We start from the raw sequence: 17,949 nt of genomic DNA on the forward strand, positions 1-17,949 counted from the left end.
ATGTTTATATGGTTATTTTTATATTGTCATGCTTGGGTCACAGATTTGCGCAGAAACACAGGAGGTTGTAGAGAGACAGGAACGTTATTCAAACACTGCAAACAAACATTTGTCTCTTTTTCAAAAGTTTAAACTGTGCTCCATGACAAGACAGAGATGACAGTTCTGTCTCACAATTAAAAGAATGCAAACATATCTCTTCAAAGGAGTGCGCGTCAGGAGCACAGAATGTCAGAAAGTGAGAGAAAACCAAACAAATCAATAGGGCTGTTTGGCTTTTAAGTATGCGAAGCACCGCCGGTACAAAGCTGTTGAAGGCGGCAGCTCACACCCCCTCTGTCAGGAGCAGGGAGAGAGAGAGAGAGAGAGAGAGACAGAGGAAAACAAACAGTGAAAAATCAATACGTGCCCTTTGAGCTTTTAAGTATGCGAAGCACCGTGCAGCATGTCGCTTCAGGAAGCAGCTGCACACAGAAGGTAGCAACGTGAAGATAATCTTTCAGCATTTTTAGACGAGCGTCCGTAGTGTCTAGGTGTGCGAACAGCCCCCCTGCTCACACCCCCTACGTCAGGATCAGAGAAAGTCAGTGCAAGAGAGAGAGAGAAACAAAAGTAAGCTGGGTAGCTTCTCAGCCATCTGCCAATAGTGTCCCTTGTATGAAATCAACTGGGCAAACCAACTGAGGAAGCATGTACCAGAAATTAAAAGACCCATTGTCCTCAGAAATCCGCGAACCAGCAAAAAATCCGCGATATATATTTAAATATGCTTACATATAAAATCCGCGATAGAGTGAAGCCGCGAAAGGCGAAGCGCGATATAACGAGGGATCACTGTATATACATATTAAGTACATATTAGATTGTATCTCATGATATGTAAAGATCATATTTATGGTACATCTATAGAAATGCAAATTCAGGCACAGTTATGTAATACACTGTACTTGAAACAAATTAAATCCTGAAGCAAAAAAGAAGACAGTTTATTTCCCAGTCATGTACCATACAAACCTTCTTTGAGTAAAGCAAATATACATAAACCGTAAATAGGCTGTAAACCATATGGGATAGTCTTAAGCCACCCCTGATCACAAATAAGATCAAGGTGTACAAAACCATATATTGATTTTTGCAATGAAAAGGTAATACAGCGAGAAGAGCACAAACTCAAAAAAAGCAAAGTGGCTGCACTCCACAAACACTCCTTCATCAACTTCCTCAGTAGCACTTCTTCTTTGCAAACTGTTCTTTTAATCTACTGCCAGTTGAGTCCTTGCCAATTACTCACCTCCCGTCTTGGAGCTCTGTGGTAGACTGACCAGAAGAATCTTTTAAGCCCAAGCCATGGACCACTCTGGGTACATCTCAGTAATCAATTTCAAGGTCAGGAAAGACCTTGGGAACTCGTAGGACTCTCCTCCTATCACTTCTGCTCCATTTGCCAGTGTCCACTACTCTTTCACTTGTAAAGAAAGTAATAGAGTACAGAACCCTTCGGGAGTTTTCTCTCCCAAAATTACATTATTCTTTTTTCATTACTGTACTTTCCTTCTCCCAACATTGTCTGTACTATAGAGCAATATTCATTGCTCAGTGCATATGCACAGTTTGAAGGAGTGGATTGTGCACTATATGTTTTTTTGAGGCCTTTGGTTTATTTTAAACCATGTGCTTGGTGAATGCTTAGTCTGATACTAGCCGAATTAAATTTTATGAAGACCTTATGTTGCTTTTAATGCTTATTTGATAAATGAGATTTCTTTTTCCTATCATTCACTCTTCCTATTTGCCCATGGCTTCTTTTATCCTTCTCCCCCCTGTTTCCATACTTGATAAGATGGCATAACAATTCATGCCACATCACTGAAAGACATGAAGGACAAAGGAGTGATCCAAATGACCTGTAATCCCATGAAATTCTGTCTTCTGTCAGGCATTTTCTACATTACATTTTCAGAATAATGAAATAAGCTGATCATCAGAGAGATGCTTAATAGATTTGCCACTTCCAGATAATAAACCCCGACTTGAAGTTTGCCATTTTATACTTTGTTATCTACTAAGCTTAAAAATGTAAACAGCAGAAAATATGCCTTGATTGCAAAGCAATTAAATCATTTATTAAAAAACATTTTATAATGAGCATCGTGGCCACAAAAACAAGTTCTAAATGGGCTTATATGGGGGGAGATGGAAGGTAACTTAAGCTTATTAAGGTACTAGGGGGCTTTGCCCCCTGCTTGCTTTGCTCACCAACCCCCGGACTGTTCTGCGTGCCAGCCACTTTGGATCTCTGCTGTTTGCATTGTGAAGAGGGGGGCTGAACGCACCCCAAGGAGATGCAGTCATTCCTCCGAAACCCCTTCTTAAACGGTGATACAATAGGAAATAGTTTTTTTTACCTCCTCTTTGCTCGATCAGCTGCTGGCTTGCTGCTGCTGCCATGCCGTGTGATCTGCATCTCGTGTTGCACACTTCTGTCATATCACCTATGTCCATATATTCGATCTCTTTTCGCTTTTACCTTTTCATCAATATCGCATTGAATTTTGATTCCGCGTTTGGAATTACATTGTGACAACGCATCATATAACTGCCCGTGAGTGAATATCGTTTCTTTCTCTCTACAAGAATTGTGTCTGACAATAGCATTCGCACAAATGAGAAATGATTTCTCTCGCGAGATTTCACTTTCACCAAACAACAAATCTTTTAATTCTTGCAGATACGCCTCTTCATTGGGGAGAAACACTCCTCTTTTTTTCCTTGATGGCAATACGAATTATACGATCTACAAATCTCCGACTTAAAGTTTAAATCCGAATAATATATTCAATCTCTTTTCGCTGTTCCATTATTTCACCGAGTTATACTTTCAATTTGTTTGCACTAATGCGATCTTTACTATCCTTTTTTTGAGACTTTCAAATTTTCATACTTCCATTATCTCTAACCTGCTCTGCATGTGTACCGCGCCAATGTTTTTGAATTCTTTACGACGGTTTACTTTGTCATCTACTCTTTGTTTTATTTCCGGCCCTGGGCCGGGTTTAATCTCTTGGCACAAAGACTTGTCTTGTGGGACGTGAAAGTGTCTCTGTGAGAAAATCATGTGTTGTCTCCTTCCAACCTTCCAAGATTTTTTTTATAACAGGCAGATATACTTTTAAAGAAACAACAGATATTTTTGGCTACTGACATTGGCTAAAATTAGATCTCTAAATTAGCCAAGTCATCAAAAATACTGAACTTCTTTGTTAATGTAGAAACCCATTTGCCTTTCATTGTTGCAGTCTTCAAACAATTTCCAGGGGTCCTTACCTGATTTAAGTACGTCATCTTTACCCTGCCTGCTCTGGACCACTTTTCTTTCCTTGTAATTTCTGTTTTCATGTGAGTGTCTGTGCTCATTTGAAAGCCCAAATATTTCTGAGCTTTTTGTGTATCTGCTACCCATTTCAGCGCTGTGCAAACTATTGTAAAAAAAGCTTTTGGTGTTTTTGTATGCTTGTTTAAAATATATATATATATACAGTTAGGTCCATAAATATTTGGACAGAGGCAACTTTTTTCTAATTTTGGTTCTGTACATTACCACAATGAATTTTAAATGAAACAACTCAGATGCGGTTGAAGTGCAGACTTTCAGCTTTAATTCAGTTGGGTGAACAAAACGATTGAATAAAAATGTGAGGCAACTAAAGCATTTTTTTAACACAATCCCTTGACTCAAAGGCTATTTCATGGGCAGGTGTGGGCAAGTCCGTCGTTATGTCATTATCAATTAAGCAGATAAAAGGCCTGGAGTTGATTTGAGGTGTGGTGCTTGCACGTGGAAGACTTTGCTGTGAACAGACAACATGCGGTCAAAGTAGCTCTCCATGCAGGTGAAAGAAGCCATCCTTAAGCTGCGAAAATATAAAAAACCCATCCGAGAAATTACTACAATATTACGAGTGGCAAAATCTACAGTTTGGTACATCCTGAGAAAGAAAGCAAGCACTGGTGAACTCAGCAACGCAAAAAGACCTGGACGTCCACGGAAGACAACAGTGGTGGATGATCCTAGAATCATTTCCATGGTGAAGAGAAACCCCTTCACAACAGCCAACCATGTGAACAACACTCTCCAGGGGGTAGGCGTATCAATATCCAAGTCTACCATAAAGAGAAGACTGCATGAAAGTAAATACAGAGGGTGCACTGCAAGGTGCAAGCCACTCATAAGCCTCAAGAATAGAAAGGCTAGATTGGACTTTGCTAAAGAACATCTAAAAAAGCCAGCACAGTTCTGGAAAAACATTCTTTGGACAGATGAAACCAAGATCAACCTCTACCAGAATGATGGCAAGAAAAAAGTATGGAGAAGGCGTGGAACAACTCATTATCCAGAGCATACCACATCATCTGTAAAACACGGAGGCAGTGTGATGGCTTGGGCGTGCATGGCTGCTAGTGGCACTGGGACACTAGTGTTTATTGATGATGTGACACAGGACAGAATCAGCCGAATGAATTTTGAGGTGTTCAGAGACATACTGTCTGTTCAAATCCAGCTAAATGCAGTCAAATTGATTGGGCGGCGTTTCGTGATACAGATGGACAATGACCCAAAACATACAGCCAAAGCAACCCAGGAGTTTATTAAAGCAAAGAAGTGGAAAATTCTTGAATGGCCAAGTCAGTCACCTGATCTTAACCCAAGTGAGCATGTATTTCACTTGTTGAAGACTAAACTTCAGACAGAAAGGCCCACAAACAAACAGCAACTGAAAGCAGTAAAGGCCTGGCAGAGCATTAAAAAGGAGGAAACCCAGCATCTGGTGATGTCCATGAGTTCAAGACTTCAGGCTGTCATTGCCAGCAAAGGGTTTTTAACCAAGTATTAGAAATGAACATTTTATTTCCAGTTATTTAATTTGTCCAATTACTTTTGAGCCCCAGAAATGAAGGGATTGTGTTAAAAAAATGCTTTAGTTGCCTCACATTTTTATGCAACCATTTTGTTCACCCCACTGAATTAAAGCTGAAAGTCTGCACTTCAACTGCATCTGAGTTGTTTCATTTAAAATTCACTGTGGTAATGTACAGAACCAAAATTAGAAAAAAGTTGTCTCTGTCCAAATATTTATGGACCTAACTGTATATTAAATAAATAATATGGTACCATAAACATTTTTTATTAAATTTTTGTTTACTTAAATTTATTTCAGAATAATACATTTATATTTTTAAACTTCCAACAGCACAAGGTAGAGCAGATTTGCTGAAGATAAACCTGAGAGAGGTTGAAGTGGCTCCAGATGTTGATCTTGCTGTGATTGCTGAAAAAATTCAAGGCTATTCAGGTGCTGATATTACTAATGTTTGTCGGTAAGTATACAGGATTTACAGGATTAATTACAATATTTTTATATCAGTGCTATTGTTCCATGTTCTGTCTATTGTTCATTTATTTGTCCATCTCTTTTAAAAATGTCAGTTTTAGCTAAATGGAGCCTTGATGTAAATGTAAAGTTGCAGATAACCACAGTTTCAATTTGATGTCACATTACAATTCTTATAACAGAATGATACTATAAATATTTTAAGGGTAAACAAATGTGATATTGCATACTACTTTTTTACTGATGCATCCCTATACACAGGAACAGACACTTACTTTAGTCAAGGTAAATGTCTTATATTGCTTACCATATAAAACTTTCCCAAACTCTTTCATGCTACCCTACCTTCTTGCATTGTGCTTTCACAATGTGAGTGTATTGCTGCCACATAACATAATTCCTAACTTATTGTCACATATACACCACTTCACTGCAGTCTAACAGTCGAGAACTGTACAATTGTGCTTATAATTATGTCTTCTGTGGTCTTGTCTTTAATTGTCTTTCTGTCTTTCGAACATAGAGTCACACCAAGAACATGTTTATTACAATGCTCAAATTTACTCCAAGCATGCATCCATCTGTGTAAATGTGGTTTATCTTTTCACAGCCATGTTTAAGTTACTGATGAAACCACTTGGTTTTTGGAATTCAGAAAGACAATTTTAAACCCATAGTAACACCAAAGAGACTGAACATGTAAAAAACTAGAATTAGAATATCAAATAAACAGTACAAAGCAACAGAATGCGCAGGCCCTCTTGGCATTCCTATATAGGTCTTGACTCCTTTCTACCAGCTGAGTGAGCTTATTCTATTGCTTACCTTAAAATATTCAAACATTCTCACAAACACACTTTGTTTCTCTCTGTTATTCCCATTTGCCTTCTTGTGCTTTGTCTCTTCCTCTCATCAGTTGAGATCTTGTCTTTGACCTGCCTCAGACCTCCAAGTACAGCAAGTCTGTTATCTTGAATTTACTTTAAACCCATTATGGGATCACTTAAGTCTGTGGGCTTGAGTTGGCTTTAAACCCATCATGGGGTTGCTTCTGGTTAAGCCCCAGAATTACTACTAGTTAAGCACGCTCTAGAGCCACTAATGTTCCTGCACTCCTGAGCCACTGGTTACCTTAAAAGGGCTACCTCTTATCATTGGTTTACCACTCTACTAGCTTTACACAGTTTCTTGCCCCGGGATGGTCAGGAAATCTTTTAATGTTTTTGGATATTTTAGATATTAGCCAGACAAATGAGTTTTATGGATTGGATTGCCTACTCTCATTTATCCAACACGTTTGTGTTCTTTTGATTTTCTCCCTGCTGCCTATGGTCTTGCTCCATTATACTGCCCCATGGTCACATCCTTTGCTCTCTTTCTTAAGGTCTTATTGCACACAACAGCAGGCTCACAAATTTTACATAGATATTACTCAACAGTCAAGAGAATTCAAAGTGTAATTGTAAATGCCAAGCAACATACTTTGTGAAGAAACCTGTTGAACTGTTTGTTTAAAAATATCTATTAATATTTATACCCTTTCTGTTTGTAGTGATGCCTCTATGATGGCAATGCGACGGCGCATACAAGGCCTGACTCCAGAGGAGATTCGGGCATTGTCAAAGGATGAATTGCAGATGCCTGTAACAGTAGAAGACTTCGAATTAGCACTGAAGAAAATATCAAAATCAGTTTCTGCAGCTGACCTAGAGAAGTATAAAGCTTGGATGGATGAGTTTGGCTCTGTGTAATTTGTACAGTAAAATGACAATAATTGTTGATATTAAAGGTACACCTTTTCACTACAGTCATTGCTTATTTGAGTTAAGTAAAGTCAAACAGACCTGCAGAAGTTAAACCTTAGGGTAGCTATAGAATGTACAGTATGAAAGGGACTCATTTAACTAACACATTGTACTTGTGCAGTACAAAATAGTTTAACATATCTTGATAATCTTACTGAAATACTTTTATACATTATATTCAAATTAACTTAAAATTTAATGATTAATTATAATATGTTTTATAGCATCTGACAATTTTTAAGATAGGGATATAAGTATAATTAATGGGTGCAAAAGAAAAATGTAGGTGGGTGGCAGGAGGACACAGTGAATAGTACTGAAGTCTCAAGACACTTAGATTCTAGTTTGATTCATTAGTGGAGTGTCATAAGTGTGGAGTTTCCTCTCCCAGTCCAGTGACACAGTTATGTGCACTTGTGAATCAAAATTAGCATGTAAAAGAGACTCTGACCTGCGGTGGATTCACTTTCTGTCCAGGGATGGTTCCTGCTCTTATTAGTGCCCAATACTAATAAGCTTCAATTTAGTCATAAATAAACAAGATTTAGCAAATGGATGAACAGAGGAATGGAGTAACACTACCAGAGGTCAATTAACATGTTATGTTAGAATAGATGTTTGACCCCATTAAAAATTGAAATGACAGATCAAGTTCATGATTAATCACCCCTTTATTCTTATTTCATTTAAACAAATAAACCTACCCTAAAGTTTTGCAGCATTCCTCTTCCATCCCCAGTCAATGTCTCTGAGACAGTCTTATGGATTTAGAAAACATCAATACAATTTCTGCTGAAAGTATGTCTATCTCCTAAACATCATTCATATATCCTGATCTCAAGTTTTCTTGTAGCTAATTTAAGTTGAATATTTCTGCGGCTTTTATCTCTTTTTGATAGTGATAATGTTTGTGTACCTTTTTATTAAAATAATCTGTCAGGCAGGAAGCATGGCACAGTGTTTAAGCCTTTGGACTTCAAACCCTGATGATGTGGACTCAAATCCCACTACTACCATGGGCAAATCACTTTACCTGCCTTTCCTTCAACTGGAAAAATACAAAACAAATGTAGAGAATTGTATTTCTCAAATATTGTCTTGGATAAAGGCGTCAGTCAAAAAATAACAATGTAATTACTGTACTTATGTTTTCCATTACCAGACTATATCCCTGGACAATCAGGCACAAATCTGGGAATTGGCCACAAATATGACCGAGGTCGGAGGCAGGGGATACTCCGGCACATTCATTGTTAATGTCAGGCAATTTTAGGGGCACCAGTTAGCCTCACATATGTGTGTTTTAGATACTGCATAGGTGGAAACTGGAGTACCTGGGAAAATGTATGTGGGCATAGAGCAGTGTTCTCCAACTCCAACTGGAGGGATGCAGTGGCTGCAGATTTTCATTATAACTCTTTTCTTAATTGGTGACCAGTTTTTTCTGCTAATTAACTTCTTTTCCATTCATTTTAATTGACTTGTTCCTTTGAATTTCTTCATCGATCTGAATCGCTTCGTGTCTTCCCTTAAATGGCATCCAAACAGAAATGAAACATGAAGTGAGTGACCCAACAAAAGATCATCAAAGTCAGGGCCTCAAACTCCAACCAATTTCACTTCAACCAGTTGCTTAATTAGGAGCCGATTCTTGTTGTTAATTAAACCTGTTCTTTAATTCCATGGCTTGTTGCTGCTCTCATTGTGCAATAGCATAGAATTCCAAAATTGTTGATTTTCTCTTTTCTAAGAACACTGTTAAAATGTTTTGTGGACCTGAGCAGATCAACATTCCTTCTTCTTTATTTATTTTCAGATATTGTATAATGGACACAGTTTGCTGGTCATGTGTTGGCTGATTTTGTATCTCATTGTTGTTTGGCTTCTCATTAATGAAAAATAAAAATAAAAGGGTCTGAGCAAGTCAATTAAAATTAATACAAAAGAAGCTAACTAGTAGCAAAAACAGGTCACTAATTAAGAAAAGGGTTAGAATGAAAACCTGCAGCCACTGTGGCCCTCCAGGACCAGAATTGGGGACTCCTAGAATAGAGAGATTAAGCAAACTCCACAGAGAAAGAGACTAGAAAGTCAAGCCAAGGTCCACAGAGTTGCAAGGCAAGTACAATAAGCACTGAGCCATAGCGACACTCCCACATTCTCAACACTACTTTTCGAGTTTGTATCACTTACAATGGCTTGCAGTGCTTATTTTAAGGAAGTGAGTTTGATTCTGATTTGTAGTTAAATGGCTTTTAGTGAAAACTGTGTTTTAGACTTGAATTTTTTAAAAGCTATGTTTATTTAATATATATTTAATCTTGATAGGTAGTATATACTCAATAGCTTTAGGAAAATGAAGGTTTACTATTTGTTTTCACCTAAAATCCTCTCCCACTATCTTTTTACAGTGTTCATAATGTGTTTACATTCCCTCACCAGTGTGAGTCTCCAGTGTGTCATTTCCAGATTTAATTAACACAACAGAATGGATTTTTGTTAGCCTTATAACCTTTGATTATTTTGATAGCAGATATATTTTCTCTACATTACAAAAGTTAAAAGTGCTAACTAAACATACCTAATTTAAAATGCACTCTTATCATATTATTTTAAATTGAATTCTCCAAAATGGAATCTATTGAGAAAACTGAATCTAAGTTTATTATTAAAAACTGTGAATTGTAAATAAGTATGGGATTTCAGATAACTCCATTATAATGAAATACAAACCATGGACGGTTCGATCCAGTTGGGTCTAGTCAGTTTATACCCTTTGAAATAGCAAGAAAAATGGTTCAATTGCTGAAAGAATAAAAGAATTTTGAACAACTGTCATGTAAAACTGACTGTGGCTACAATACACCAACATGGTGATGGTACTTTATATGTGTGCTGGTATACTTTTATAGAAGCAAAAAAGCTTTGTTCTTACTTGAAAAATCATCTGTTGGATTTACTGAATCTTACTGTGATCTCACAAAAATGTTTAGTGTCAATACTTTAAAAAGTTAAAGTATGTACCTCAATGCTGATTCTCATATTCTTTTCTCACTTTAGTACACTAACAGTACATTAATGTTGAATATGTTAAAAGTGTTTTGTCATACTGATTACAAGACACTTCAATATAATTTATTTTTATAATTTGTGTGTTCTATGAACTTAACATGGAAGATACATGTGAGAACTTTTTACTTCTCTTTCCATGTAAGTCCAGAATTTCAGTTTATATTTTCCTTTATCTGGACCTTTTGTATTCTGGTCACCAGATTGTCAATCTGCCAGGATGGTTGATTAATTAAGTAGTTATTTAAAAAAAAGTCTTTTTAACCATTTCACGTTTTTTTAATTGCATAGTATGTACTTATTTTGATGCTACTTTAAACAATATTTCCCAAATGAAGAACAAGAAATGTGGAAGAGTTCACTTAGGGAATCATATCTCCATTGACCTGTTTGTATGTATTGAAGTCATTCATATGAAAGTGTTTAACTGTGGCAATTAACCACTTTAAATTATTAACATATTTTATTATTTTATTGTGATCAAAGGTACAGTATATGTCATACGTGCCAGTCAAGAGATAAACCAGCCTCTCCTAAATGAAGTGTTTGAATGTCACTTTTAATAGAATGCACTTTAATATTTTTATATCAGCCTATTCATATTTTTGCATTCCAAGGTTATGGGAGCTGCAGTCTATTCCAGTAGCGTATTTTGAGCATTTCTGTTGCCTGACATGGCAGAATACTTTTTGAATTGTGTATTGTGATTGTTGCTGCTATTTCTGTTAATGTTCCTTTTGCTTTTAAATGGTCTCAGCAAAACAAAGGTTTATGTGACGTTTAAGTGTATTGACAATAAAAGTCAACAATCTGGATTATTTATGTTCCTTCTTCAAATCCTGTAAAAACACATTGATTTGTAACATTCATATAAAGGTTTGTTTACTATAAGAACAACAAGAGATAAACCGATGACTATTTAAGAGGGCATGGTCGTAAAGATGGATGCCTCAAAGCTCCAGAGATGTGAAATTAAGTTCATAGTCAATAGACATTAAGAAATACTTTTTATATAATTGAATGGGGCAGTTTATTTCCCACAGCATGTGCTTTCAGCTTTGGTCCAAATATCCTATACTAGACAAGGTTGAACAACCTAGCTCTCAAAGTCTTAATTCATACAGATTACTGTATTTACTTACAGTCTGACTTTTTCATTGTTAAGATGAGGTACAAGGAAAGGATATCTTTTCTCTTCATTTTGCCTTTACCAGTGAATTGCCTCATCTTATTGTCATCTTATAACATGGTGCAAATGTTAAGGTTAATTGCAGGTGTGACCACCAGACCCCAGACACATCTACACAACACAGTCCTGGGTTCAAATATAAGGTGTTTATTCGACACAATACTTCCACTGGGTTCCAATTTCTGCCCTTTCTGGTTGCAAAAAAAAGTAATAATTTTCCTCCTCCTTTCACTTCTCCAACGTAGTCTCATTCACCTTCTCCCAAATCTGACTACTCATGCAGGAAACGTGGCTTTTTTTTGCTGGACTGAGCAGTACTTCTGTTGCCACGCCACTGCACATTGCAAGTACTTCTGGGTCAGGCGGAAACCCTTCAAAGAGGGTATATTGATCCCCTGCAGCTCCAAGAACCCCAACAGGGTTGTCCCATGGGTCTGCAATTCATAGCCCACCCAGCGGGTATCCACTTGGGTGTTCCACCAGTGGGATGCTGCCACTGAGTGTACAGGGGGTTTGAACACGCTACTGGGTAGCAGACACACTCTGACCTTCGCGGAAGGAGCCGTCTCTCATCTTGCCATACCATCCAGCAGGTTAAATTTACAGCACATTTACTCCCTGTATGCAGACAATATGCTAATCTATACAGTATATAGTTTGTTATATTACGTGTAAATTTTGTTTTATTTTAGATTTTAACATGTCAATGCACATTACAAGTCTTGTAAGCCTATTACAGTACTGTATTAAATATTTAATCTAATAGACATAATCAAATCCCCTTTCACTTCTGAAAGGAGAGAACATGAGTTGATGAGAGTACGAATAAAGAAGTTCAACAGCTTAAAAGGCTTGTAGGAATTGAGGAATATCACTGCAATCATTTTACTTGAAACTGATTTTTTTTCTAATTTTAAGTAATACAGGACATTATTTTTCCAGTGTACTATACTGAGTGGGTTTGAATATTCAAGTGGGGAAAAATAATATGGTAAACAAAGTAGTGTGGTGGACATTAGCATGACAGAAGGTAATGTGCGGAGCAATATACTGCACTTAAATACTCTTACGTTTTTAACAGTACAGTTCACTTAATGTCTCCTAAACAACTGCTGAAAGAACAACCCAAACCAAAGATATGGGCAACTTGGTCTCGCCATTGAGGTATAACATCAGGACTGGAAACGTTTAAGGTAGTAGCAGTAAGCAGGTCAAAAGCCTGAAGTCACAATGGCAGAGCTGGACTGAGCACTGCATGTCACACGCACCTCTAGGTAAGTGACATCCTTATCACAGTCATCTTCTGCTTGAACAGATTGCATATCTTTAATACCGGCTACTCCAGAAGAATGTGATACTCCACAAACATACTTTATGAAACGGCTTTAGGAATACTGTATCAGGTATGGCACAGACCTCAAAAGCTTGTTTGGGGATAAACCCCACCAAAACATATATCTCTGTATTATAAAAGAAAATCTTGAGATGAGACGAGAGTATTGCCAAGAGATTTTTTCAAGTCTCGCCCTCCTGTCAACCATTTCAGGTTAACGGCCCACGCCCACATGCCTCTCACCTCTCATTCATGTGAATGCTTTTGTCAGACACAGTTCCTGCGCTATCAGCTCTTATAAATTTTTAAGATCTAATTGGGAAATTGGATAAATGCATATCAATAGACTGCTGAAACAGTTGGTGGTGATGTTGCAGAAGATGAAAATATCAACTTAAAATATCCCGTAGAATTTCTACAACCATTAATACCGTCTGGTCTTCCACCGGCCGAATTACTGTTGAAAGAAGGATGAAATGTTCTTATCTTGATAATGTTATTGTGTAATTTATGTATGAGTGATGGGATATGCAATAGGACAAGACTAGTTGTATTCAAAATTGGTCAAATAATTCTGACATGTAATTTTAAAAGTCGACAAGAAAGGTAATGTAGTACATCTTCCATGGACAACATTAGACACCAAAGGAGATCTTGATATGCCATTCGTATTAAAACATTTACAGTTTCCCGTTAGAATAGCTTTTGCTATGACAATTAATAAATCACAGGGACAAACAATTGAAAAAGTCATTTATTTATTAGAGAGAAAGAAATGATATTCACTCATGGGCAGTTATACATTGCGTTGTCACGATGTAACTCGAAACACAGAATCAAAATTCAATGCAATATTGACGAAACGTTCATTCAAAATATTGTTTTTACTGAAGTTTTACAGTAAAAGTATAAGTTTAAAAAGTATTTGCATGTTAATTTCAAAGCCAAACAGAACAAAAACTTATAATGCAATGAATACCTCTAACGCAACATGAAACATAATTTTCTTTCAATTTATTATGTTTTACTATTTTTTACTATGGTTAATTACTTGCTGTAATGTAAAATAGTTAGTTCTATTATGCATATGGGAAGCCGCGAAGTGGCTAGCGCGTAGCGCCCACCTTTGGGTTGGCAAGTGAAGTGAGCAAGGGGCAGAGCCCCCTAGTATTGAAATTAATAAGGACAACAGTATGTGGTATGACACACATATCAGAAAGTTGCTAAGTTGGCAGCTTTGTAAGTTCTTCATCTGGTGGATGAGGTTTTAAAGTAATCCTGAAGTTTTCTAATAGGAAAGAGAAATTGTAGTACAGTAGTGTTTATTAGAGGTCATGCTCAACAGATCTGGGTAGAGCATCCTTTAACTCTGCAAACAGCCGTGCTTCTTCATGGCATGGATTCCAAAAGATTTAGGTAACATCCATTTACGTTTCTGGTCCATTTTGACTTGATTGCATCATGCACTTTGTCAGCTGTATATTCGTGCTGCAAATCTCCTACCACATCCCAAATGTGTTCCATTGGCTACAGATCTGGTTACTGAGAAAGCCACTGAAGAACACGGAGCTCACTGTCACATTCCAGAAACCAGTTTGAGACGATTTTTGCTTTGTGACATGGTGCATTGTCTAGCTGGAAGTAGCCATTAGAAGATGGGTACATTTTGGCAATGAAGAGATGCACATAGTGGGGCAACAATGCTCGGATAGGAATGCACATTCAAGCAATAATTAATTGGAATGTTTTTGGATGTGTTTTAGTTTTGCAATTAATGTAAAGCCATAAAAACCCAAAACATTCTCCCAGCTGGGGAGACATAATCCAAAGTAATTTAAAGTTGTACACCATATTTAACTCATGAGCCTGGGAATCTCTGAAATTTACGTGGGGTTAGCTGACACCCATGAGAAGTGCTAACTAGCACCAGCCTTCCTTGGCACCATGTTTTGGCTTTGTTTGTAAAACAGTATCTTTACAAAGTAAAATGTAGATTATAGAGAGGGCAGAAGTGGAAGAAAGTAAACAGCACCTAGCAGAATCAGAAGCACTCAGTCATGAAAGGAGCCAGTGCAGAACATAGGAGAGGCAGCACGGACAGAGAGCTCAGACCTGCCAACACTGGGGATGTTTCTCTACTGCAGAAGTTCTTTAGTCTGGGTGCATGGCCACCGGCAAGTCTTCTTAAAGATCCTAGCTTTGATTGTGTCACAGAGTTGGAGGCAATGAGGCAGACAGTGTTGCATTTGAGCCCAAGTGAGGTGCAAGGTGGAACTGGTGGTATGAATGTTTAGGCAATGACTGAGGTAGATGAGAGCATGTGGAGCTGCATGGAAGAAGCCGCTGATGCCACACATGGCGTCAACATTGCAGGGCAGCCAAGTAAGCAGATAGCAGACTGCATAAGGCCTTTGACCCCAGTCCTATGTATGCACAAGTTGTCCCAGAAGCACTATGGGTAAGGAGACCAGTAATGAAGAGATAGAGAGACGGATGGATGACTTGAGAAGAAACCAGTAATGCTGTCCCAGGACATTAAAGAACATGGAGCCAAGCAAATGCTTACAGTTCCTTATTCGAAAAGAAAAACAGGATGTCTGGCAGATTAACAGACCTCTTCAGAGAAAATTCTCAGTAAATGAAGAATAGACTTGAGTCATCGTTGCAAATGAAATTCAAAATGGACATCCTTTTTTACACCAATGGATGGAACCTCCATTTGCCATTGTTCAATGCAACATGGTAAACTGACTAAAATTAGTGCTGCTTCCTTGTAGTAAAGGGTTCACGTCCTGGGTTCTCACTGTGTGGAGTCTGCATGTTCTCCCCGTGTCTGCATGTGTTTCCTCCAGGTGCTCCAGTTTCCTCTCACAGTCCAAAGACACACAGGTTAGCTGGATTGTCAGTGCTAAACTGGCCCTAATGTGTTGTTGGGGTGTGTGTGTATGTTTGTGTGTCAGTCCTGTGATGGACTGGCTCCCTGTCCAGGGTTTGTTCCTGCTTTGTGCCCTGTGCTAGCTGGGATAGGCTCCATCACCAACACAACCTTTGTTTAGGACTAAGCGAGTTAGAAGATGACTGACTGACTTATCGTTTAGGTTCATTTACATAACACATTTAAATATTTTTTTAATTTACACCAATCAGCACACAAATAAATGGTATATTCATCTAAACATCCCTATGACATTAAGTATTATCTAAAGTCCCAAAATAGTTCATTAAAAGTCTTGAGTAAATACCTAGTTCACAGAAATAAGATTTCTCATGTGTAAACAGTTATCAGAGAACAAAATATAAAGTTAAAATATAACACAATCTATTTATAATTTAAATGTGCTGGTACAAATGATGTCAGGATGTCCTAGTTAAACAGGCAGGCAGTTTTCAAGCACTTTTTTCCATTTACAGCCTCCTGACTGATGGAGGGCAGCACAGAGTTCCAGGCTGTTGCCAGGTAAGGAGATACGGCGGTGAGAGGCCTGTCATGGAGTCTTGGCTTTTTACCCAGGAGCTGAAGGCCCCAAAGCTGCTAAAGGGACCACTGCCCTGGTGCCTGATTGCAAAAGCAGGGATGTGCTTAACACCAGAAGTGTTTCTCGGCCTTGGCTGGTAGTCAAAGACTTCAGAGTTAGCAGTACAAGCATGCTCTTTTATGACATGGCAGCTCAGATTCACCTGCTAAAGTCCTCACGTCAAAAATAAAGCAGGAAGTGTTACAGTCTCTTAATGTTAAAATGAGAATTAATGTTTGAATTGAGAACATTAGCCTCAAATGATAGACATTTCAATTACTAACTGTCTAGGATGAAATGTAACCACTAATGAAAATATTCAGTGAAAATGGGAAGAAAGTGAAGACAATGTGTGATAAAGAATGAACGTGTGATAAACATCCTGATGAAAGTTTTGTCCTCCTGCCAAATTTTAATCATCAAATTTCTTATGTTCTGGTGGAAATGACAGACAATTTTAAAAGAACACAAAGAATGAAGTAAAACAATAAAAAAAGTAAAAGGCAATAACAACTTTAAATTACCTGCTCCCATCATTATAGATGTGAATTTTATTCTGATAAAGCAGAGGTCAGCACTAGTGATGTGTCCATGTGCTGTCAAGTGCCTATAAAAAGTATTCACCCCCTCGACAGTTTTCACATTTTATTGTTATACAACAATGAAACACCAGGGTTTTCATTTGGCTTTGTAGACACTGATCAACAGAAAGAGTCTTTAATGTCAAAGTGAAAACTAGGAAAGATCTGAACTGCATGATGAAATAAAATTATGGGGGCTTCCTATCACATATGTATGTAAAAGTTTCTCTTATGTAGGAGATTTTCTCATATGTATGGGATAATTTCTCATATGTACAAGATAATAACTGTTGTAACGTAGGATTTTATATGATTAATAATCAATAAGACACCCACCTCACATTAATGCAGGTAATGGGGTATAGGAGCTCTGTTTCATGTTCAGGCTGGGATGCCAGAAATATGACGAGAGGTTCTACATTTTCACTTTCTCTGTTGTGATACAAAATGTGACCAAAGACTTGCTTTCACAAATAACTCAGACATGCTTGTTGAAATGCACAAAATAAAACAATCTCTCTATTATAATAAAAAAATCTTGGGTCAAGACGTGATCTTCTCGGAAAGACACTTTGACGTCCCGCGAGACTAGACTATACAACTTTTGGAAGCGAGACCCGTGAGACGGTCACTTTTGCATGTCACGCCCTACTTACAAACAATTTAAAACAAGATCACAGACATCCAACCTCTCAGTTGTTGGGATGCTTTTGGCAGACACACTTCATGTGCTCCCAGCTCTTAAAGATTTTATACGTTCTAGATGGCACGTCAACGACTAAGCGAAGAAGAAAGAGCAGCCATGTGCAAATTCTGAAAATAAGGAAAGTAATAATCGGCCCGGACCAAGTGGAATTGAAAACCTCGTAGGTCCAATCGGGGTCAGAAATTAAAGACGTTCAAAAACATTGACGCGAAACGCATGCAGAGCAAGTTACAGATTATGAAAGTAGTAAAATTCAAGTATCAAAAAAAAAGAAAGTAAAGATCACATTAGCACAAACAAACAGAAATTATTACTCAGTGAAATAATGGAACAGCAAAAAAATCGAATATATGAACATAGG

General features: G+C 37.7%; 1 protein-coding gene across 1 annotated transcript in view; it reads left to right on the top strand.

Moving 5' to 3' along the window:
• Positions 1-11,079, top strand: part of katnal1 (katanin p60 subunit A-like 1) — a 51,840-nt gene extending 40,761 nt beyond the window's left edge. The window contains exons 10-11 of the mRNA XM_028799340.2: positions 5,250-5,376; positions 6,943-11,079. Of these exons, the coding sequence (XP_028655173.1) occupies positions 5,250-5,376; positions 6,943-7,141 (326 nt within the window). The 3' untranslated portion in view covers positions 7,142-11,079. The remainder of the gene's footprint in view (positions 1-5,249; positions 5,377-6,942) is intronic.
• The last annotated feature ends 6,870 nt before the right edge of the window (positions 11,080-17,949 follow it).

Source organism: Erpetoichthys calabaricus, chromosome 4 (genome assembly GCF_900747795.2).
Source record: "Erpetoichthys calabaricus chromosome 4, fErpCal1.3, whole genome shotgun sequence".
Lineage (NCBI taxonomy): Eukaryota > Metazoa > Chordata > Cladistia > Polypteriformes > Polypteridae > Erpetoichthys > Erpetoichthys calabaricus.